We start from the raw sequence: 25960 nt of genomic DNA, 5'->3' as shown, positions 1-25960 counted from the left end.
TGAGAGGTGTATGGGAAAGAGATAGTGAACCTAAAGTCACGGTGTTAGAACAGCAAACTAGACTTGAAGGTCAGTAAGATGAACAACACCTAGGGAAGCAGGATGGTAGTGATCACAACCCTGTCCTTATTAACAGAGCTGCAGTAGAGATGGTCAACAGCTTCACGTTCCTAGACACCCATATCATCAGCAACCTCTCCTGTTTGTCCATACAGATTTTAACAGCTGGGGCAACGGCTTAACCAACTACCAAAGTTTCTTCTTAGTTGTTACATGGGTGAGGCTTCTTCTGCTTCCTGACCATTTATAAGCACAAAGTATTGATGTTTCACAGGGCCAGAACATTGAGGATTGTGCCAATATCTGGCAGGGAAGTGACAGCAGACAATTTGCTCCTGACAGGAATTTCTGGGCTAATACTTTTCAAAGGCAGATTTAATGCAGACATCACAGTAACACTGGAATTTCCAAGACACATATATTACAAACACTTAAAGCAATAGCTTGCATTTATACTGCCATAAGATAAAAATCCTTCATGTTTTGTGACAGCACAGACAGTATGTCAAAAGGTACATTAGGAATTGCATATAAAATCTTATCAAATGGTTTTAATCATGAAAAGTGTTCCAAAAAGCAAGCAGTGAATAAAATGAGGAGCCCAACTCATAGAAGCAGTACGTGGACTAAGATGTTACGCAAATGAAATAGGAAGTATCAAGGTCATGGAACAAGCTGTACTTTTTAAATGTTAGGTATGCAGCAACAAGAATCTGATAATCTGGCCAGGGAAAGAGTAAGTATTGATGTTGCAGTATATGATTTAATCAGCAGAGTTTTGGTTGAGCTGATGCTTAGACAGGGGGTGTGGAAATCACAAATGGCTTGAGAGACAACAAAATATTTCCTGGGGCAACAAAATTTTTCTAGTGAAACAAAGAAAACAATTTCCTTTCATTCTGCTAACCACTTTGATGACATAGAGATGCATCTTTGTGTCCAACAGCTAGTTTCAAACCAATTACAATCTGCTCAAAATTAACACAACTGGAAGCTTTGTTAGTAATATTTTTGAGACACTAGAGCAACAGGTACTGGAATCTGGAGCAACGTTCAAAGTGCTGGAGGAACTCAATGGGAATATAGAGGAAAATGGACTGTCGAACTTTTGGATTGAGACTGTTCATCTGGACTGATGAAGGATATTAATCAAAAACATTGACTGTCCATTTCCCTCCATACATGTTAATAGTATTGTTGTTGCTTTAAAAGCTGATTGCTTTATACAAAACCATGACTGAATATTGTCATCTTGAAAAACTGTTGATTGAATGTAGTGAATTTATTTGACAAATTTACTTATCTGAACGGTTAAAGTATATCAATCTAAATCTCTTTTTGTTCATTTATATCAACTACAACGTCAATGGAAAAGTTTACCATTAACTGACACCTTACACATCAGTACAAGTAACTGCCACTGAAAAGGCTTCATTTTTAATCAAACTGAAGTTTATTTTTATTTTTTTATTAAAAATAATCATATAAAAGCTTGTGTAAATCAACATTTGCCTTACCTGTCCATCTGAACATCGCAGGTATATATCTACTTTTTTATGCCAATAAAAATAGTACATTCCATATAGTCAAATCCAGTGGAACATAAACTGTTTTGCATCTTGTAAGCAACTCATAAGTCATAAACATTGTATTCCAAAACAAAAATGATGAGTAAATTCATTTTTATTTCAGGAATTCCTACAAATAATTTCAGATTCAAAATGGTTTCAAAAAAATCCTGAAGAATTGTATCCTAGAGGTCCTGTGCAGTTGATACGGAGTGAATGTGTGGCATATCTGTAAGTAGTTGGAAGTAGGTAGGAAATTCTCATGATATATTTACATAAACAATTGTAACCTTTTCAACATCCATTCGTCGCAGTTACACAAAATTTAGGAATATGTGTGTCTATCCACCATTTAATTCACTATATGTTCGGAGTGAAACGAATTAGAGTTGCATGGCTAAATAACTTGAGAAGCAAAAATAAATATTTTAAAAATGGATTAAAGCAGAATAAATGCAGGTGTTAGAAGTTTGAAAAAATTTATGGAAATAATAGTCAAAGATGCTGGAGGAACTCAGGCAGAATCTATGGAGGGAATCAGAATCAGGTTTAGTATCACTGGTATTTGGCATGAAATTTGTTGTTTTGCAGTAGCAGTACATTGCAACACAATTAAAAAACAAATAGCCAATGTTTTGGGTCAAGACACTGGGACAGAACTCTATGAATATTCAGTATGTCAGTAATTTTAATATTAACGCTATCACCTCTACTGTAGTTGCTGCCTAATCTCCTGAGCACTTTCAGCAGCTGTCTTCTGTTTGTGTGTAAAACATCTTTTTGACTTAACAGTATTTTGGAACTACAGGGATAGAAATGTTTCAATATCCTTTAATAAGGCACCAGCTATATGATTCGTAAAGAATAGAAAATTGGCAGTAAGCATGGTAAACTGGATGGAAGATGGAAGACTGTATGAAGAAGAAAAAGTAAAAGTAGAGATTAAGGAGAGTATTTTTGTACGCATTGGTGAATTGAATAGAAAGCTTGAAGAAATGGGGTTCAAATTGGTGTGGTATTAAAAGGGCATAATTAATTTTGAGGAGACAAGGAAAGTCACATTAAAGTGAGAAGCATTACAGTGTCAGAAAATGTAATTTTAGTTTTAAAATTTTACACCGACAACATGGATGATATGCCAGTGTAGAAGGGCTTGAGGACTCAAAACATTAATTTTTTTCAATCTAAGAACTGAGAACTTATAACTTCATTTAAAAACATGCTTCATTCGTTATTTCTAGTTTTACTTGGAATGTAGATGTCAAAACTGATTATGCAATATCTTTCCATGATATCAGACTAATTCACAGAAATAATTAGACTACCAAAACTGTAACTGTCAGCAATGAAGTAATGAAGTAAGGATGTAATAAGCCTGGAGAGAACTTCTGCTTTTTACAAAGCACACAAACAGTACAAGAGCATAAGTTACAATAAAACAAATAATGCAAACAAAGGTAGCAAGTCGCTTACAATTATATCAGCAATTACAATTTTCAAGGACAGCATTATATTCGACTTTTTTTATGGATTATGTAAGATTTTTTCATTGTTTTTAATTTTCCAGCCCATATTTACTACTGCAAAATAGTGTGCAAGTTGATTTTTATTAAGGAATGAATTGAAGGGATTGAAAGGGTGTTGGAGGTGGAGATATCTTCATAAACTATGGTCATGAGGCAGAATCAGATTTATTCTGTCACCATGTCTCAGATTGACTCTCCTACATAATGCTATACTGACCTTGCCACAATACAACAAATAAAACAAATGCTATAAATAAATCAAATGTACACTTTGTTACAAGGTGTAATCATTAGCAAGTAGGCCATTAGGTGCTCCCAAGTTTGATATGGCATTTATGAAGAATATGGTTGATTCTGCATCTCATATCTCATATCAACAGGGCTTTGTATTCAAGAGCTCTGAATCGTCATTAAAACTCCATGAAATTAACTATAAATATTCATTTTCATTCCCTTCTTCCCATTCCCTAGTTATGAAGGATCATTGACCAGCCAAAAACATTTCCTGTTCCTGTCACACCTACTAAGAGTCTACAGCATTCCTTTTCCTAGTTTCAAATTACAAATATTGCTGCACATTCATAATACCAATTGACATTGGTCTCAAGAATGAAAACAAAAGTATAGGACAGTGAATGCTGTCTACATGGACTTTAATAAGGTATTTGTCTCATAGAATGCTAATCCAGAATTAGATGCCTGGAATCCATGCTGACTTGATAAAATGGATTGGACATAGAGCAGACAGGGTAGCGGACAACACAGAAATTGATGTAGTTGTGGATAGTAAAGGACGCTGTAAAAGGACACAGTAGGATATGGATCAGTGCAGATATGGGCACAGGAATGGCAGATAGCAAGATCCCACAAGGAAAGCTAGTTTGGAAGAATAGATTACAGGGGATCCAGAAAAAGCTAGTTAATTGGATACATAATGGACTCAAAGGATAATGATGGAAGGTTGATATTTGAACTGGAGTACTATGACTAATGGTGTGCCGCAGTGGTATGAACATAGAAATTTACAGCACATTACAGGCCCTATGGCCCACAATGTTGTGCCAACCATGTAACCTACAGTACTCTAGAAACTGCCTAGAATTTCCATAGTGCATAACCCTCTATTTTTCTAAGCTCCATATACCTATCTATGAGGCTCTTAAAAGGCCCTATTGTGCCCTGGCAGTGTATTCCACGCACCCACTACTCTCTGTGTGAAAAACTTACCCCTGACATCCCCTTGGTACCTATTTCCAAGCACCTTAAAACTATGCCTCTTTGTGTTAGCCATTTCAGCCTTGGGGAAAAAGCCTCTGGCTATGCACAAAATCAATGTCCCTCATCATCTTATACGCCTCTATTAGGTCACCTCTCATCCTCCATCGCTCCAAGAAGAAAAGGCCAAGTACACTCAAACTATTCTCATAAGGTACGCCCTCCAATCCAGGCAACATCCTTGTAAATCTCCTCTACACTCTCTCTACAGTATCCACATCCTTCCTGTAGTGAGGTGACCAGAACTGAACACAGTACTCCAAGTGGGGCCTGACCAAGGTTTTATATAGCTGTAACATTACTTCACGGCTCTTGAACTCAGTTCCACGGTTGATGAATGCCAACACACTATGCACCTTCTGAACAACACTGTCAACCTGCACAGCAGCTTGTACTGGGCCTATTATTGTTCATCATTTATATAAATGATTTGGAAGAGAATGTACAAGGCATGGTTAGTAAAGTTGCAGATATCACTAAAATTGGTGGTTTAATTGAAGAGGTCATCAGAATTACAGTCGAATTTTGATCAACTAGGTAAATGGAACCAGGAATGGCAAAAGCCATCATTCAATTCAAATAAGTGTGAGATGTTGATTTTGGGAAGTCAAGCCAGAACTTTCACAGTGAGCAGCAAGGCCCAGGGGAGCATTGCAGAACAGAGTCATTAGTACATAGCTCCCTCAGGTAGCAGCATTGGTAGACTGGATAGTGAAGGTGGATCAGTCAGGGTACCCAGTATAAGGACTTCAGGACATTACGTTGTTACTGTACAAGGAACTGGTGAGGCTGTACTTTGACTATTTTGTGTTACCCTGTAAAAGGAAAGGTAACATTAAGCTGGAAAAAGTGCAAAGAAGATTTATGAGAATATTCCTGATGAAGCGTCTTGGCCTGAAATGTTGGCAGTTTATTCACTTCCATAGATGCTGTGTGACCTGCTGAATGCCTCCAGTATTTTGTGTGCATTGCCCTGGATTCCCAGCATCCGCAGAATCTCTTGCGTTTATGAGAATATTGCCAGGTCTTGAGGCCTTGGGTTATGGTGAGAGGTTGAGGTGAATGAATCCATGAGAGACAGGGACGGGGTAAATGCACTGATTTTCCCTCCAGGGGTGGGAATAAGAAACTAGAAGGAGAAGGTGAAACCAGAATGAACAGAGAAAGATTTAAAAGGGACCAAAGTGGCGACTTGTTCAAGAAGAGGTCGGTGCATATTTGGAACAAACTTCCAGAAAAATGGTTGAAGTTGGTATTGTAACAATATTTAACAGATGTTTGTACAGGTACTTGAATCACAAAGGTTTGTAGGGATATGGGACAAATGTGAGCAATGTGACTAGTTTAGATGGGCATATTGGCCTGTGTCTGAGCTGTTTGACTCTATGGAATTTAATCCGGACGAGTATGAGGTGTTGTACTTTGGGACGTCAAATAATGAAAGTATACAGTCAATGCAGACTGTTAATAGCATTGACATACAGAGAGATTTCATGATCCAAGTCCATAGCTCCATGAAAGTGGCAACAGAAGTAGACAGAATGGTAAAGAAGGCTACTGAGCATGTTGTAGCTATATGAAACTTTGGTTAGACTGCATATCAAATACTGTGTGCTCTTCTGGTTATCCAGTTACAGAAAGGATGTGGATTGACATTGAAGAAGGTGTAGTACAGTGCCTGTATTAGAGTCATACATTCATACAAATGTACAGCACAAAAACAGGTTCTTCACCCTATCTAGTCCATGCTGAAACATTTAAACTACCTACTCCCATCAATGTGCATTGGTACTATAGCCTTCCTTATCCAATGTACCAATCCAAACTTTGAATTTGAGCTCGGATGAACCACTTGCACTAGCAGCTCATTCCACACTCTCCCAACCCTCTGAGTGAAGAAGTTTCCCCTCATGCTGCTCTTAAACCTTTCACCTTTCATCCTTAACCCGTGACCTCTAGTTGTAGTTCCACCCAACCTCAGTGGAAAAAGCCTGTGTGCACTTTCCCTATCTATACCCCTCAATTTTATATACCTCTATCAAATTTCCCCTCAGTCCTCTACGTTCCAAGGAATAAATTTCTAACCTATTCAATCTTTCCTTATAACTCAGGTCCTCCAGTCCTGGCAAAATCCTTGTAAATTTTCTCTGCACTCTTTCAATCTTATCGATATCCTTTCTGTAGGTAGGTGACCAAAACTGCACACAATACTCCAAATTAGGCCTCAACAACATCTTATACAACTTCAACATTCTATTTCCTGTACTCAATGCTTTGATTTATGAAGGCTGATGTGCCAGACACTTTCTTTATGACCCCATCTACCTGTGATGACACTTTCAATGAATTATGAACCTGTATTCCCAAATTACTTTGCCCTACAGCACTCCTCAGTGTCCTACCATGCACTGTGTAAGACCTACCCTGGTTGGTCCAACCAAAGAGCAGCACCTTGCACTTGTCTGCATTAAATTCCATCTGCTATTTTTCAGCCCATTTTTCCAGCTAGTCCAGATCTCATTGCAAGCTCTGATGTTTTTCCTCATTACCCACTACACCCCCAATCTTCATGTCAACTGTGAATCTGATGATCCAGTTAACCACATTATCCAGATCATTGATATAGATGACAAACAGAACCAGTACTGATACCTATGGCACTTCTCTAATCACAGGCCTTCAGTCAGAGAGGCAGCCATCTACTACCACTTGCTGCCTTCTCCCACAAAGCCAACGTCTGGTCCAATTCACTAGCTTGAATGCCGAGTGACTGAATCTTCTTGACCAGCCTCCCATGCGGGAGCTTGTCAAATGCCTTGCTAAAGTCATGTAGACAACATCCTCTGCCTGCTTTCATCCATTTTCCTGGTAACTTCCTCAAAAAACTCTAAGATTAGTTAAACATGACGTACCACACACAAAGCCATGCTGACTATAACTAATCAGGCTATGTCTATCCAAGTACTCATATATCCAGTCACTTAGAATACCTTCTATTAATTTTCCCATTACTTATATCAGGCTTATTGGCCTATATTTCCTGGTTTATTTTTAGATCCTTTCTTGAACAGTGCAATAATATTAGTTATTCTCCCATCCTTCAGTACCTCACCTGTCACTAAGGATGACTTATGTATCTCTGCTAGGGCCTCAGCAATTTCTGCACTTGCCTCCTGCAGGGTCTGAGGGAACACCTTGTCAGGCCCTGGGGAATTATTCACCCTAATTTTCGTCAAGACAGTGAACACCCCCTCTGCATCTGTATAGGGTCAATGAAGTCGATGCTGTTTTGCCTGACTTCTATAGATGCTATGTCCACCTCCTGAGTAAATACAGATGCAAACAATCCACTTAAGATCTCCGTCATCTCTTTTGGTTCCACACATGGATACCATTCAGCTCTTCCAGAGGACCAATTTAGTCCCTTGCAATTTTTTTGCTCCTTAACATATCTGTGGAAACCCTTAGGATTCTCCTTCACCTTGTCTTCTAGGGCAACCTCGTGCCTTATTTTAGTCTTCTGATTTCTTTCTTAAGTGTTCTCTTGCATTTCTTATATTCCATAAACACCCCACATCCACCCTGTCATAACCCCAGAGGATTTTGTGTTTTCCAGTTAAGGCCCCCTTCAGCCTTTTAAACTTCACCATACAGAACTTTACCCTATCTAACCTCTCATTATACTTTGTGTGTAGTATCAATTAATCTACTCACTGGACTTCTTCCAACACACCAATTTCTTCCTGAATCAGGGCGACCAATTCTGTAGATAGTAGTCTAATCTTTTTCTCATCAATATCATACATAATTGAAGAATTGCCTCCCCACTCTCTCCCTAGCAATAAATGATCTTCTGTCATCTTTCCTAATAATTTGCAGTACCTGCCATTTGTAAATCATTGTAAATACATGAGGATGATATTGTTCCAGAAAAATTAACTACTTCACATTTTCACTCATTATTCTCCTTACCAGACAACTCCCCACTTCCTTGACTTATCTATACCTCTTCATGGTCTGCTTATGACTTTTTAGTTAGTTTCTTGCCTATGTTTGTATCAGCAGCAATTTAGTGACTATATCTTTAATGTGTTCATCCAGCATTTATAAAAGTTATTTTGTCACCCACACTTAAACTATGCCATTTTTACTGTGAACCTCTATACTAGAAACAGTCACAATAGCACACCACATATTACATCATGCCAAGCAAGAAATGACTCATTTTTGCCTATTCCACTTCCTGCTAGCAAGCCAATCTTATATACATGCCAATATTTTACTTCCCACACTACAAGCCATCATATTCTATAATACACTTTAAAGCAGCACCTTACCAAATGCTTCTGGAAACATAATCAAACAGTTGCCTATGATTGACAACACATTCTGTCTTCAAACAACTCCAATAATTTGGTACTTTACCATGGCTCTGTCACAAAACCTGTTGTCTTTGCTAAAGTACCTTAAATTTTCTAAGTGTTCTATTACAACATTTTAATAACCTTAACATTCTTAATATTTCCTTTTTTGCAGGTATTAAACTAACTAACCTTTAGTTTCCTACTGTTCGCCTCCTTCCATTTTTAAGTTAAAAAAAGTTGCACTTCTCCACTCTAATGAAAACTTTCCCACAAACAAAATTATGCCGGAAGGGGCAAATTTTTGCATGCTGCTCCCAGAGGAAATATTCCCGAAGACAACTACTACCACAGAAATCTGCAGCTACAGACACTGCAGTAAGTACATTTGTTTCAAGCTACTTAAAAGAACTAGCAATCTTCACAACCAGCAGACTAGGGACTCCAGATCAGCAAGGAGCGAGTGCAGGAGCTGTAAGTTCAGGGAATGCCTCTATTGTCTCAGGAAATGTGGCTACCAGGGAGGACTACAGATAAAACTGAAGTTCAGAGTGCTAAGGCCCATCATCACCATCATCCTCCTGGCTAATATACAACCTCTGAAAAATAAAATTAAAGACCAAAGGGATTGGAGACTGGAGTACCAAAGAGGCATTAGGAAATGTTGTATACTCTGCCTCATGAAGAAATGGCTCACCCCCGGCACTCAAGGGAATTTTAAATGGACTAGCTTGAAGTCGTCTCTGACAAACATGTCACCTGTAGAACCAGAGGAGAAACACACTCAATCACTGCTACACCACCATCAAGAATGCTTACGGTACAATCCAAAGCTCAGCTCAACATTAAATACCATCATCCCCTCAGAACGAATCAGCAAATTCAATATTTGGGCCTCCCTCTGCAAATGGAACCTTAACTTGCTCATTGGGGGACCACAGTCAGGGTGTATCAGTATTAACACCTCCCCTTTCCTGACAATCAACACAAGTGCTTCTCAAGGATACAAAGTTAGCTCACTCATCTACTGTATTTGACTATCTGGCTAATCTCAAACACCATCAATAAACTCCCCAATGACACCACTGATACTGGCAGAATCTCAGAGAGCAATGAGGAACTGTACAGGATTGCGGCCAGCTGGTTTAGTTGAGGGACGTTGCAATAAAAATCTCACGCTCAACATCAGCAAGACCACGGAATTAATTGTGAATTTCAGGAAGCAAAAGTCGGGTTACACACACCAGTCCTCATTGAGGGGCTAGCAGTAGAAAGGATGTGCAGCTTCAAGTTCCTGAGTGTCAGTATTTCAGAGGACTACCTGGTATGGAGGTTCCAATTTGCAGGATTAAAAGAGGCTGCAGAGGGTTGTAGTTTTCAGTGAGCTCCATCGCGGGTGTGCAACCCTCCCCACCATTGAGGACATCTTCATAAAGGGATGCCTCAAGAAGGTGGCATCTACCATTGAGGCCCTCGCCATCTGGGCCATATCCTCTTCTCATCACTACCACTGAGAAGGTATAGAAGCCAGCTAGTTTCTCATAATGCAATTTAATTTTATGTTCAGTCTGAGGGAGAGAAAGATGAATCCAAGTCTAGTATTTAAACAAATATGAGCAATTAAGCAGGCATTTTAAGCCAAAATATTTGTGACAGTCTATTGCAGTCTTTGCATTCTGTCTTCCTCTTCCTCTCTCTACACCTTAAAACGTGTTTTACTTCGTGTTCCCAATTCTGATGAAAAGCCATTAACCTAAAATGTTAATTCTGTTTTCACCTGCTGATATTTATAGCACATTGTTTTTATTTTTGATTTCTAGCCCTACATTATTTGTTGCTTTTGAAATCTATTTGTTTCTTTATATTTAATGATATTTTTGCTTTGTGCATGAAAGAATAAGACTTCACCCATCACACAGAAGATTAAAAAGCCTGAAAACATGTACCACCAGGCTGGAGGAAAGTTTCTATCCCACTGTTATCAGACTCTTGTATGATGAGACAGAATCCTGACCTCCTAATCTACCTCATTATTATCTTGCACTTTATTGTTTACTTGCACTGGACTTTCTGTAGACTAACTGTATTCTGCATTGTTACAGTTTTACCTTTTTCTACCTTGTTTGATCTGATTGACAAGCTTTTCACTGTGTCTTGCTATATGTGATGATAATATACCAATAATAATAATAAACTTGAAAACACTTAGATTTACACTACCCAAGACAGAAGGGGGAAAGGGGAAAGGGGAAAAACAGACATTAAAAATCTACACAAGTCAGATAAAACTTCTAAGGATACATTTTCATTAATGAAAACAGGTTTCAGCACTCCACGCAGGCATATGCAATTCTGATAAGTACACACCACTAAACTTAAATGAGAGCTCAACCCAGAAAATTGAGGAAAAGGTTAAGCAATGGAAGAGTATGGCCCTCGATGGAAAACATCCCCAAGATGTGAACAGACTAGATGTCAATAAGGAAGTGTGAAACACCTGGCTCAGTGTTGGAGATCTCCTCGAGAAACAGAAAGGTTCCTTGTGGTAATACAAGACCAGGTGATTAACACAAAAAAAATATCAAATATACATAATAAAAGACCAACAAATTCAAGATGATAAATGTCAAAGTGCCAAGAGAAACCAGAAACCAGCCAACACATTATAGGATGGTACAGCACTGTAACTCAATCTGATTACTTACACAGGCACAATCAAGTGGCAAACATCATTCACCGAAATCTTACTTTAAAATACAGACTCATAAAAGAAACCATACGTTACTATAAACACAAGCCTGATCCTGTTTTAGATTCATAATCCCACAAATTATATTATGACTGATCCATTACTGCAGACTGGACAATCATAATAACTGTCCAGATATAATAATACAAGATAAACAAGCAAGAATAACTTACTTAATAGATATAGCCATTCCAAACACATATACTGTAGCTAAGAGAAATCAACAAGTGAAAAACACCAGAAATATGCTGAATTAAAAGAGGAAATTGAAAGACTTTGGAACATAAACGGGGTATACATTGCTCCAATAGTAATATCTACAACTGGTATCATCCCAAAGGCTCTACACAATAGCATTAAACAATTAGGGCTACATAGCAATATCTATGTAGATCTTCAGAAAGCCACAATACTAAACACCACTATAATAGTCCAAAAGTTCTTAGCAATTGAGAAATGAACCTGCTTGGCTCTGCCTGTAACTCGGGTTTTACCAGCTTGAGCTGAGAAATAATAATAATAATAATTTCCCACTTTGTTCTAACATAGATTAGCATGAAGCTTGTCAACTGTAGCAAGACCAAGAAAATGTAAATAATTCTAACAAGGACAAGAGCAGTAGATCAATTAGAAATGATAAGAAAGAGGATCATTCATGAAATATGAATTCCTAAACCAAAAGATTAAGCAATTTAAAGAAAGGAACAAGAAAAAGTAGTTTTCATGTTAATGAAAAGCATCTACAAAACAATTAATGTTCCTCCCTGCATTATTTCTTTAGATACTGACACATATGATGTCAGCAAAACTGCAGATATATCCTAGAGTCTTTCAGAAATAGAAGGGAGAGAATTAGAAGTGACTGAAAACATGTTCAGAAAGGTAAGTTTAAAAAGCATTGCAAAAGATATGGAACCGATATATTACAGACTTTTTTTTAGCTTGAGAGAACATTGAGACACCTGAGCTCTATTCCTGATGCTGCATAGAATGCTGAAGACAAAGACCCGTAATGGTTACAAGAGACAGGACAAAGTAATAACAAGGTTTGTAAACAACAATGCGTTAGAGCTAGTAAGTTGAGAAAAGTGAAGCAATAAGTATTCTGTTGGAGAAAGAGATGAAAGGTGAATAAAATAGGACATGTTTACACTTTGACTAAGTTGGAGTTTATTTACCATGGCATTTGAGAACCCCAACATGAAGAGTGATATTAGCCATGCAAAGCTAGTATGAAAGCTATGAGTGTGAGGTAAATAAGTATAAATATAGAGGTTAGGCTAGCTTGATTATGGCTAGGTAATGGAAAAATAGTTCAACTTTAAATAAGCTACTATGATCATATAACACTGGGTTCCAACACTGGTAGATATTTGGGAAGTCAGAAGGGACAATGCTTATAATGGAATTTCTGGGGCCAGTTCTACCATAACTATAGCAATGGTGAAATGGGCAGCGAGTAAATTTGTTTGGAACCATTGCAGCAGATTTGACACCAAGTGGAGGATTCAGGAGAGAATAAAATCTGGATATTCCTACATGCCCAAAATGATCAGTGTGGATGTCAGCATCAGTGAGGATTTCCTTCTGAATTGCAGCCAAGCAGATCATTGGTAGCTTAAGCCAAGTGAAACAATAACAGCAGATTGTTATATGTGGCTTTGGGGATCCAGGAGATGATCTACGGATTTTGAACTTTTATTATATATAAGCCAGCCAATTCAAGTTGGCTGTGCCATGATTTCTCTCCAGCAGGATTGGTTGGGGGCCAAAGTGATTCTTATGCTTTATTTTGATCTATTCCACAGGATGAATTTTGAATCTTCCACATAATCACTATTATGGGCCTACAACCATGAAGAAGGTGTGCTTCGTCCACTTTGATAGCTATTTAAGGAGATTTGGCATGTCATCAAAGGTTCTGACTAACTATTACATATTGCATATTGGAAAGCATTGTGGCCTGTTACATCACAGCCTGGAACAGAAACTCAAAAGGATACAGAGAGTGGTGAAGTCAGCCAGTCCATCATAAGTAGAACTCTCCCCACCAGTGAGAAGACTTATAAGAGATGATGTCTCAGAAAAGTGATTAAGGATCCCCACAGTCTGAGCCATGCCCACTTCTCATTGTTACCATCAGGCAGGAGAAACAGAAGCCTGAAGACCCACACCTCAAGGTTCAGAAACAGCTCTTCCCCTCAGCCCTCAGGTTCTTGAAGCAACTTAAGAAATCTTAATTCTATCTAAATCTATATTTTACTTGACTTGCATTAATGTCATTATGTTTATTCTTGTTTATTTTGTTATGTAAGTTATGAAAAGGTTAATATGAGTCTATGTAATTTATGTACAGCATATTTGTAATGCACTATCCTGTTGCTGCCAAAAGCAAGAGACTGGGGTTGGGGTCGACCATGAATGCTGTGTCCTAGCTGTCTATATTCGATATGCAAGCAGGGCAGTACAAGGTGGAGAGCAAGTTGTTGCCCACGCAGCAGGCTTCCCTCTCCACACAGCTAATGAATCCAAAGGAATGGAAAAAACAATACAGTTTGGCACCAGTGTCATCACAGGAGTTGCCAGTCAGCATTGAACTCAATGTACGACTGCTTCATGGACTCAAGGTAGCAGAGATTTAGATCAGAGTTTTCCTTCTCCTAGACGAGCCCCGTCCACCTGGATGCCAGCATCAGTGAGGATCATCATGTGAATTTGTCAAAAACTAATTTTCATGCATTTATACCCTAGGTATATATGCCTTTGACAATGAACATTAACTTGCAGAATACCTGCAAAGGTATTCAAGAAGCATTTCGCTCCCCTCTATAAGTACCTTTGAGAACAATAGATCTGCAATTTACTGAGTGCATATCTCCTCCCAGCCATATTCAATGTTGATTTGATCATCAGGTACCCTTGATACAGATCCTAGAAACTGTTCCCACCTTAACCACCAACCCAAAAAAAGGAAAGGCTCTTCCAAACTGCAATGGGATTAGATAATAAAAGCTTTCCAGCATCACACTCAAAAAACAAAACAGTTACACTAGAAGGATGAAATAAACGATGATCAACATACCTGAAAAGGATACTTGTTTTGACAAGGAATGGGACTACTGTCATGCTTCACAATTTCTGCACACTTGACTTTTTGTAGATCAATGGAGCCCTTTTTGTGTTTTTTCTGGAGAAAGATTTAAAAACAAATTTGTAAGTTCTGCTACTAGTACATCAGGAATATTCTAAATATTAATTTTCACTAACCCAAATGCTGTAGGAAGTAATAATTTAGTACTATACATACATTTAGGCAAATTGTGCATACCTTCGAATAATACCTTGTCTTGGATAGCTACACAAAATACTGTAAAATGCTGTAATCTGCTCATGAGTTTCTGGACAAGTAGATTTTGTACTAACAGCTTAATGCACTTTTAATATAATATTTGGTGGATTCATACCACCAGCTTCAGGAACAGTTATTACCACTGAACCATCAGGCTCTTGAACTCAAATTCAATTACACCATCACTGAAATGTTCCCACAACCTCTGGACTCTTCATGTTATGTTCATGATATTCGCTGCTTATTTATGTATTATTATTATTTCTTGCTTTTAGTATTTGCACCATTTGCACATTGGTTGAACACCCAAGCTGGTTTTATTGGTTCTATTATGGTTACTATTCAATTTTACATTTATTGAGAACGCTCATAAGAAAATGAATGTCAGGGTTGTATGTAGTGACATTTATGTACTGTGATAAATTTACTTTGAACTTGTACTTACATACCAAATCAAATTTCACACACAATATTGAAAAGTGCAACAGCAATGTCTTCTTTAATCAATTCCTGGCCAAGTACTACATAAGTCAAAGACCATTGTAGACAGGAATTGAACAGTACTGATATCTTCTTAAATAGATGAGTTTTATACCTGCATCCAACTACAAGCAAATCATTTTAATTTGAAGATTTTAATGTTATACATTTTCTGTCATGATGTAACTGAAAGGGGTTCCATTGCTGAGTTTGCCACCTCAGTGCGGAGTGAGAGACACTGAAGCAGGTTGATAGTTCACAGACTTTAAATCGAAAAAGGGAAAATAAAACAATAAACGCTAGGCCAAACAAGGCCGTAAACTAAAACTCTCAAAAGGGAAACGAAGCCTACACTGCAGCTGAAAAGAACATCTAAACATTAAACGAATACCGCTAGTCTTCAGAGTCAGTTGATTTTGAGAGTCCAGTGGCTCAGGTTAGGCCAAATGCAAAACAGCAGCGAAGCTTTGCTATGCTCTGTCCAAGTCTCACCAAGCACTACGATGACAAGAATGGAGTTAAACACCATCACGATTAAATAATAATTTCCTGACACGTGCAAATTCACAAGCTCATCTACTGCGCAGCCAAATCCGTGGTTGTGACAGAGTTAGTGTCTAGTACCCAAGGGCATGGTTAAAACTTTAAATTAATTGCAATATTAATTAAGAAAAAATAATCAATATAAAAAGAACATCAGCCCTCAATTATTTTAACTTTCAGAAGCTTGAGTTGACCAATCAGAAGCAAGGTCTTTTGGGCCCAAAATGGCTGAGGTTTCCACCAAATTTAGCAGCTACTCAGGAAGAACTCACAGGAACACAAGATGAGAGGAAAGCACAAAGAGATATCAAGAAAATGCAAAAAGCTAATTAGCGGCTTGAAATAATTACAGGGAATAAAATGAAACATTATTTCTTCATCATTTATGTAGCACAGTACCGCACACTGCAAGATCTTACAGGTACCTTCAGCATTAGCTTTCAGGTAGCCAAATGATTCAAAGTTCAATGAAACAGCCATCAGAAAGAGTTGTGGATGTGGTTATACAGTACATTATTCATTTATTTGTTTGCACTGTCTAGATAGTAATGTACTGTTGATAATTGTTCAGCTACTCAAAACCCCTCAACTTAACTGAGTTCTTTTACTTTTATATAAATATTCCTCCTCATTTCCCTATCCATTCAGCTGTGCATCTTTTGCAACAGGGAATTAAGTGAAATGATCACTTTGTATTTTAGTAATCTCCCTAATGCAGCAGTTGCTGCAAAATGCTAGAGATTTCAAAAGCCTGGAAGATACCACAGTTGCATTGTCAGCCATTAGGAGTCCGGTGCTTTGACATATTTCAGTCACAGCTGCTCATCATCACTATAAATAGCATTAGGCCATGAGACATAGGAGCAGAATTAGGCCATATGGCCCATTGAGTCTGCTCCACCATTCAATGATGGCTGATTCTTTTCCCCCTCCTCAGCCCCACTCCATAATCTTCTCCCCGTAACCTTTGATGCCATGTCCAATCAAGAACCTATCAAACTCTGCCTTAAGTACACCCAACAACCTAGCCTCCACAGCCGCCTGCGACAACAAATTCCACAAATTCACCACCCTCTGGTTAAAGAAATTTCTCCAGATCTCATTTTTAATTGAACGCCCCTCTATCCTGAGGCTGTGCCCTCTTGTTCTAGACTCTCCCACCATGGGAAACATCCTTTCCACAGCTACTCTGTTTAGGCCTTTCAACATTCAAAAGGTTTCAATCAGATCCCCCCCTCATTCTTCTGAATTCCAGCAAGTACAGACCCGGAGCCATTGTATGATAACCTTTTCATTTCCAGAATTATCCTTGTGAACCTCCTCTGAATCCTCTCCATTGCCAGCACATCTTTTCTAAGATGAGGAGCCCAAAACTGATCATGATATCAATGTGAGGCCTCACTAGTGCCTCATAAAGCTTCAGCATCATACCCCTGCTCTTGTATTCCAGACCTCTTGAATACTGTTGGTTGAGAGGGTAAACGTGTTAAACAGTGGAAATGTGCAAGGCCGTTGGCTACAGGACATTTGTAAGTGGCATTGTATCAGCTGTCCACTTTTATTGATATCTCAATCACTTTCCTCCATGTGTTGCTGCTCATTATCAGAACGTGGATACCAGATGACATTCACCATACTTCTCTTTGGGATCAGAAACAAGTTTAATGTTCTAAGTAAACAAGCTTTTAAGACAGTATTTTCATGTATGGTCAATAATCCAACACATTAAATTGATTTGTCTTTTCTATGGAAGTTTCCAGCAATTTCTGGTTTTGCATTGTTTACTTACAGCTGTAGGAACTGAGAATAGCAAATAGACAAAAATCCCTTAAGTGCACAGTCAGCATTGAGTTACACAACACAGAAACTCGTCTTTCAGCCCAACATGCCTATGCCTACCAAGAGGATTTCTGGAGCTAGTCCCAAATGTCTGCATTTGGATCATATCCCCCTAAACTTCTACCGTTCGGCAGGACCTGTCGAAGGGTCTCAGCCCAAAAACGTCAACTGTACCTTTTTCCATAGATGCAACCTGGTCTGCAGAGTTGCTCCAGCATTTTGTGTGTGTCACCTTTACCACTTCCTTGAACAGCTCATTCCACATTTCCCTCACACTGTGTATGGAAAAACTTGCCCCTTTGAATCTTTCCCCTCCCACTGTAAACCTATGCCCTCTAGTTTTAAACTCATCCAACCTAGCAAATGACTGTGTCCATCCACATTATCAACAACCTTAATGATTTAATAAACCTTTATAAGGTCATTCCTCAGCCTCCTTCACTCCAGGTAAAACAGTCTCAGTCTGCTTCTGAGAGTTCTGAAATGATCTCAAGGGCTTAAAAGGTGTCAGTGGCTTAGGATAAAACAAAGTTATTCCATTCCAATATATAATTACTGTTTGGCAAGTGTAACACATTTCCAATTTGCTGAACCTATTGAAGCAGGGAATATTGATGATCACAATAAACAGCACTAGACTCAAGGTCTTTTCTTAAAACTACAGAATCTTTACTTGAATCTCTGACTTCATCTATAGTGCTGAAAATCTAAATAAATAGGTATCTGTTCTTCTGTTGCTGTGCAACCTACTTACATAAATAGTAGCAAGCATGTACAAATTGCTTTTCACATCAAAATTCTGTCATACTATTTAAGAAATGCTTTATCTCTTCTAGAAAAGAAATTAGCAAAGTATGCACTTAAAGAGCAAATACGAGGAAATCTGCAGATGCTGGAAATTCAAGCAACACACACAAAATGCTAGTGGAACACAGCAGGCCAGGCAGCATCTATAGGGAGAAGCGCTGTCGGCGTTTCGGGCCAAGACCCTTCGTCAGTATGCATTTTATGTTTTATTTAAAATGTCCAACACAATTTGGTGAAATAATTTTGAATATCTTTTTTTGACTATCTGGTCAGGATTTCAATAGACAATAGTGTTAAGAGATAACATGTTGCGGTCAAACAAGATGCGTCATACGAAGTGGAAGGAAAAAGTTATCTGGTCACCTTCATTTGGAGACATTCAGCATGCCAGAGTACTTTCTTATTTTAATTAAGAAATAAAATGCAGATTACTGAGTATATTGTAGTTCTGACACAAATTAATTTGTGATCCTCCTCAACAATAATTTACTTTTACCTGTATTTTTAACAAAAGTTAAGTCCCAAGCCACAAAAGATGAATGAGCAATAAAGTGACATTAGAGTTATTTTGCAAAAAAGATAGGTGTTGAGAAACAACTTCAAAGAAGATATGAAAAATGGAAGATAGGATGCTTTAGAGAGGGAATTCAAAATGTTGGCAACCAATGATCCGTCTAAATTGTAATGAGCAGTGTGTGCAAAAACCTCGTGCTGTATTGTGCAAGTTTTTGCCCAGTGTGCACTGAATAATTTCTGCAATAAAACAGTATAAATAAGCCAGTTCTAAAATCTGCAGACAAATCGTTGCAAACTCCACATTGTCAATGCCAGCCGCAGTAGAAACCGGAGAAGGAAGTGCGATTGTGTATAATTGTGAAATATACTTAACATGCCAATGAGGTGGAGGATGAGAACCTTTTTGTGCAAAGTTTGAATTCCTTTGTGTGCTAGTAGCAAAAGATGTGTGCGCTTACCTTAGAGGGAACACTGTTGGTAACTACTCAGATGAAGGCTAAGCCACCAGCAGCAGAGACAATTGAAATCAGCACTGCCCAGAGGCCAGAAATGGTGACAAACAAACTTGTCTCACTTTCCTGGAATGACGAAGGGTGAAACTGAAACATTAACTATCTTCCCACCGTGTGACTTGCTGAGTGTTTCCAAAATGTCCTGTAATTATTTCAAAAAGCAGTTGTACCCGTCCTTAAAATTTTTCAAACCCAAGGGCCAGTCTCATAAGCCATCAATATGTATACTAAATTTTAAACGATGTCTGTATTTATGACATGACATTATGATTTTAAAAATAATAAATACCAAATTCAAATTTTAAATCAAATAATCATGATTATCTACTAAACAATTACATCTGCTGATCAAACTACCATTGTACCAAGTTTGTGGAGCTGCAGTCTGGCAAATTACTTCGCTCAGTAACAAATTAACTAATTCTATTCACAATTTCACTGTAAGTGGATTGTTTTCACATGAAATTTCAAATTTGGTTTATAAATGCAAGGTAGAAATACTTGTCAAATGATTATGATTCAAAAGTAAATGATACTAGTTCAAGTTACTCATACAATAATATGAAACCACATTCTTACAGTTGGCCCCTATAATTGACAAAAAGTACAAGGCGCTCACAAAGAAAAGCTTCAGAATTTTTTTTTCTAACTGAGAACCTCCAGTAATAAATTTCCTCATTTAAAAAAATATAGGATGCAAGGAGAATCATTCTAACACCTACTTTTGAAATTTTTTAAATCGTGTAATTAATTATATAAAAGAAAAACAATATATTGCTAATGATTTGACAATATAGTATCACAGCCTTCAGTTACCGGTAATCAGGACATCTGCTTATTTGAGAAAACTCTTAAAGAGCAAAATCTAATTGAGTAAATCGCTGGGATTCTCTTCATTTATTTGGGACACTATGCCACTTAATTGGGACAGGAGACTATTGCTGAAAAGCTTCTAACTAGTGTCAGATGCATGCACTTGAGTAGCCATTAGACACTACACCATGCCTAGAGAAAACGTTTTTAAAAATAGCGTCAGATGCATGTGTTAGCGTTCAAAAAGCAGTGATTTTTGTCACTGGTAGTTGCTGAGAAATAAGCAGTAAGACAATTCAGAACTGTTTCGCTCACTGCAGTTTCAAGCATTCAAGCTTGGAGATGCCAGGAACGGCCAAAAATAAACATTAAATTATTTCACTACCTCAACAAGTTGCATACTACAAAGAAATTGAATGTATCATCAATCATCTTAAATGTTGCAATGAAAATGAAGAGTTGGAGGATGCACTCAAAAGCATTGAATGAAGGCAGTAAATTATCTGTACTAGGTGACGGTGCTGATTTTTTTTCATTTTGTACACTGGATTAATTCCTCCATTGATAACTATCAGGAACAAATACACAAATTTTATACTACTGTAGTAGTATCGACAGTGTACTTATTTGTTTGACATTTTATTTAAACACATCACTTGTTACTCAGTTAAATTGTATTTTGCCTTTTTTTTTATCCCTTTTTAACCATTTCTATGAAACATCAGCTAACTGAGGAGCTGCTTAATTGGGCCAAAATGTACTGGACCCAATGTGGCTGAATTAACTGGAATCCACTGTACTTGCTGTTTTTGATCCACTATATGTAATCAAACGTTTTAAGTAGGTATACATAAAATGTCAACATGAGCTCTAAGAAAGGCTTCAGTTTCTTTTAATGAATAATAATTTTTGTTTTTCAAACTATCAGGTCATGCCAAAAGTCCATCCATACATCCAAACCTCTTGAAAATACTAAATATTTGAATAACCTGAGTTTAAGGAAAGGCATAATATACAATGGTATGCAAAAGTTTGGGCATCCCTGGTCAGAATTTCTGTTACTGTGAATAGATAAGCGAGTAAAAGATGACCGGATTTCCAAAAGGCATAAAGTTAAAGATGACACACTTCTTTAGTATTTTAAGCAAGAAAGCTTTTTTTATTTCCATCTTTTACAGTTTCAAAATAACAAAAAAGGAAAAGGGCCTGAAGCAAAAGTTCGGGCACCCTGCATGGCAATACTTAGTAACACTTCCTTTGGCAAGTATCAAAGCTTGAAAACGCTTTTTGTAGCCAGCTAAGAGTCTTTAAATTTTTGTTTGGGGGATTTTCACCGATTCTTCCTTGCAAAAGGCTTATAGTTCTGTGAGATTCTTGGGCCGTCTTGCATGCACTACTCTTTTGATGTCTATCCACAGATTCTTGATGATGTTTAGGTCAGGGGACTGTGAAGGCCATGGCAAAACCTTCAGCTTGCGCCTCTTGAGGTAGTCCATTGTGGATTTTGAGGTGTGCTTAGGATAATTATCCTGTTTTAGAAGCCATCCTGTGGTGAACTACATATACCTGTCTGGACTGCTCCTGTGGCTCCTCCCACAGACCCCTGTATAAAGGCGACTGAGGCCTATTGCCCAGCTCATTCCCCAGGATGTAGTGTTGTTCATTCTTCCAGTCAATAAAAGCCGATACCTCGCTTCTTACGTCTCAGAGTGAGTTATTGATGGTGCATCACATCCGCTTTTCATCTTCAGCTTTTTTTTTTCTAAACAGACGGTGTGATGTTTGCCTCCAGAATTTGCTGGTATTTAATTGAATGCATTCTTCCCTTTACCAGTAAATGTTCCCCGTGCCATTGGCTGCAACACAAGCCCAAAGCATGATTGATCCACTCCTGTGCTTAGCAGTTGGAGAGTGGCTCTTTTCATGAAATTCTGCTCCCTTTTCTCTCTAAACATACCTTTGCTCATTGCAGCCAAAATGTTCTATTCAAAAGGTTCAAAGGAACATCTAAACAAGCCTGATGCATTTTGGAAACAAGTCTTGTGGAATGATGAAGTTAAAATAGAGATGGGATGTCTGTAATCTCTCTCCTATGTGCTGATTCATCACCACCTCTGATTTGGCCAACAACAGTGGTATCATCAGCAAACTTAAAATATGGCATTGGAGCTGTACTTAGCCACACAGTCAAAAGTGTAAAGCAAGTAGAGCAGAAAGCTAAACAGGCAGCCTTGTAGTGAACCTCTGCTGATGAGAAGATGTTGTTGGCAATATGAACTGACTGGGGTTTGCAAGAATGAGGAAATTGAGGACCCAATTGCACAAGGAGGTATTGCAGCTAAGGTCTTGAAGCTTACTGATTAGATTTGAGGGGATGGTAGTATTGAATGCTGAGTGGTACCCAATAAAGAGCATCTTGGTGTATATTCTTTACTGTCCAGGTGTTCTAGGATTCAGTTCAGAGCCAATAAAATGGCATCTCCTATGGATCTGTTGTGCCAGTAGGCAAACTGGAGCGGATCTATGTTGCTTCTCAGGCAGGAGTTAATATATTACCTCACCAACCTCTCAAGACACTTCATCACTGTGGATGTGAGTGCTACTGGACATTAGTCACAGAAGCAAGTTACCATGTTGTTCTTAGGCACCAGTATAATTAAAGCCTGTTTGAAGCAGGTGGGTACCTCAGACTGCCAAAGCAAGAGGCTAAAGATGTCAGTGAACACTCCAGCCTGTTATTCAGAGCATGTCTTTGGTACTTGACCAGATACCCCATTTGGGCCGGATATTTTCCGTGGGTTCACCCACCTGAAGGCTGCTCTCATGTCAGCCTCAGGGACTGAAATCACAGGGTCATTGGGGGCTTTTGGAGTTTGGGAAGGCTCTTCCATGTTTTGATGGTCAAAGCAAGCATAGAAGGCATTGAGCTCACCTGGAAGTGAAGCCCTGTTGTCACCTGTGTCTTTCAATTTCTCTTTGTAGCAGGCGATCACATTCAACCCCCTTCATATCTGTTGAGTATCCTTCAGTTGTTCAAGTTTAGTCTGGATTTGCCTCTTTGCACATGAGAAAGCTTTATGGAGATCGTATCTGCACCGTCTTGTATTTCACTTGGTCACCAGACCTGAATGCCACTGATCTGGCCTTCAGAACCTGGCTGATCACATGGCTCATCCAGGGCTTCTGGTTGGGGTGACTCAGAATAAGGCTCTGAAACTGCGAGTATTGCACTAAGTATGTAAAACTCACCATGATGGCTTGTGAATTTAAGTTTGTTTGATGCAATTTAGAACAGAAATCTAGAAATGATGATCATGAAGCCATAAGGTACTAATAAAATTTCTCTACTCTATGAAAGGAAACTTTCCTTTATGTGACTGCAGAGCCGCAACAATTTACTAGTTCTTAGCTGCCCAATGAAATGCTTTAGTAAGCCAATTTATATCAGATTTTTACAAAATAAATGCAGAATAATGTATACACCATCTAGCTCCAAGTTGGTATAGGATCTATAGAAAGCAGAGGCACATAAAACTTAGCACGTATGATTAAAAAAGTCCAAAAACTAATGAAGGAGCTTCAGAAAATTAATGGCGCCTAATGGCAACTCCTTTGCTTGCATCTTTGAAAACAGCTCTATTTCCGTCTTTAAAATCTCTGTATTTCCCTTTCAGGGTTCTTTTGAAGACCCTAACCTGGAGTTACATGCTGACTAAGGTTCTTTGCGGGAAAGGGTTTCACGAATGGCTGTTATTTGGCACGCCAAGGGCTCGGCCTAAAAGCTTCACTCGCCTTCGGAGGACCAAGATTTTGTGGCTCTGGACATGTGGGGAATCTGAGGTCAGTGCCTCTGCAGGGGATTTGTGTGTCATTGGAGACGGAAGATCTCTGGCTGTGTAATCAGAAACCTGAGATCTTTGGGCACAGTGCTCGGAAAAAGCGACACAATGGATCTTTAATATCGTAAGCCAGCTAGTTGTTTGTTAATGTCTCCGCTCTTGCTGTGAAATGGAGATACCCCCTTCTCCCTTATTAGGGAAGGAGAGAGCCTGTGGTATGTCAAAAACCGGGTTAACGAGCAGTCTTTGGAGTACTGCAAGTCTGTATCTTTGCTGTTGCTTTGCTCACACTTGAGTGCTCGGTGGCGGGTGCCAATAGTTATTTTTGCCGGTGGGGTGGGGGGGGGATTGTTGCTTGCTGCCACTTACACGGGGGAGGAGGGAGCTGGGAGGGTACTTTGGGGTTCTAACATTTAACTGTCATTCATTCTTTGGGGCACTCCTCTGTTTTTGTGGATGGTTGCGAAGAAAAAGCATTTCAGGATGTACATTGTATACATTCCTCTGACATTAAATGTACCTTTGAACCTTTGAATAATCTGCATACAAAATAACCAACATGTCTGTCCTTTGAGCAGCTTAAATATATCACGCATAGCAGCACAAAGTCTCTGCTACTTTGAGGATGCATAACTCTAATTCCAGATTCCAACAGGTAGATTTCATCACAATGAACCTCCCCTCCCTTTGATTATTACCTCACCAAAAGAGTTGGCAAAAGGTAATTTCCTCTCTTTTTTAAGATCAACCGTCATAAAAAAGTGCTTTGGTGTATTAGATTTGCTTTTTTTCCCCTCTCAAAAAAAGGTAGTGTTGCAACTTAGGTCATAAAAATTCAATTCCACAGTTGTTAATTTTCCTCCTATTGTTACATGTAAGCCTCCTGCACTTCAGTTTTCATGAAGAACCTGAACTACATAACAGGATCTGGAAACAGTCCCAAATTCCATTTCAAAAAGATGAATCACCATAACACATGACCTTGTCAAGTGCCTTTATTGATTCTGGTCTCTAAATAATTGGTATTCTTAATTAACAGACCTGTCAGAAGCAATTGAGCAATTGTTAAACTTAGATCTTTAAAAATGTTAGTAAGTTATCATCCATTTATTTAACTATTTTTGTTTAATATTTTCCATTAAAAAAGTACTTGAAATTTCCCAAACTAACTCCCATTTAGGTTTTTTCTTTCTTGTATGCTTCACTTGTGTATTCTAGGATTTCCAAAAGTAGTTGAAAACACAATGTAAATCTTTGTATATTTGATTATAAATGTGCATGATACAGATCTTGAAACAAGTTTCTAGTTTGCTATTTTATAAAGCAAAAAAGAATCCACAAATGTTAACAGTGCATCTGAAAATCTTATTGTTACCTGTAGCATTACATGGGGTGTGTGGAAGGAAATTATTGGACTGGTATTTCAAAAATCTCTTCAATTGATATCATTATAACTTTAAAAGTCAACACTAAATTTTGTTTAATTATTTGCTCTCGTTATCTTTAAAAGTGCATAAATTCAAATACTATTTGAAAAACATAGAACATTAAATAGAAAAATCAAAGATTTCTTATTATCATATGACTAGTGAATGGTCGGCTGGATTTAAGTCCTCCTCCTCCTCCTCCTCCTTTGGGACAGCTGAACCTTCACTCAATAGGAAGGGTAGTGTCCCTTTAAGGATTTGTCACCACATAGTCATGTGGTCATTTCCACCCCTTC

At 38.3% G+C, this 25960-nt stretch overlaps 1 protein-coding gene across 5 annotated transcripts in view; it reads right to left on the bottom strand.

Annotated features, from left to right (window-relative positions):
* tec (tec protein tyrosine kinase) overlaps positions 1-25960 on the bottom strand; it is a 149744-nt gene that overhangs the window by 88218 nt on the left and 35566 nt on the right. For all 5 annotated transcript variants that reach the window (XM_073064702.1, XM_073064701.1, XM_073064700.1 and 2 more), the window contains one exon: positions 14622-14726. In XM_073064702.1, coding sequence (XP_072920803.1) covers positions 14622-14726 — 105 coding nt within the window. The remainder of the gene's footprint in view (positions 1-14621; positions 14727-25960) is intronic.

This window comes from Hemitrygon akajei, chromosome 13, assembly GCF_048418815.1.
Source record: "Hemitrygon akajei chromosome 13, sHemAka1.3, whole genome shotgun sequence".
Taxonomy (NCBI): Eukaryota; Metazoa; Chordata; class Chondrichthyes; order Myliobatiformes; family Dasyatidae; genus Hemitrygon; species Hemitrygon akajei.
Note: the sequence above shows the minus strand (reverse complement) of the source record. Positions and strands in the feature narration are given on the sequence as shown.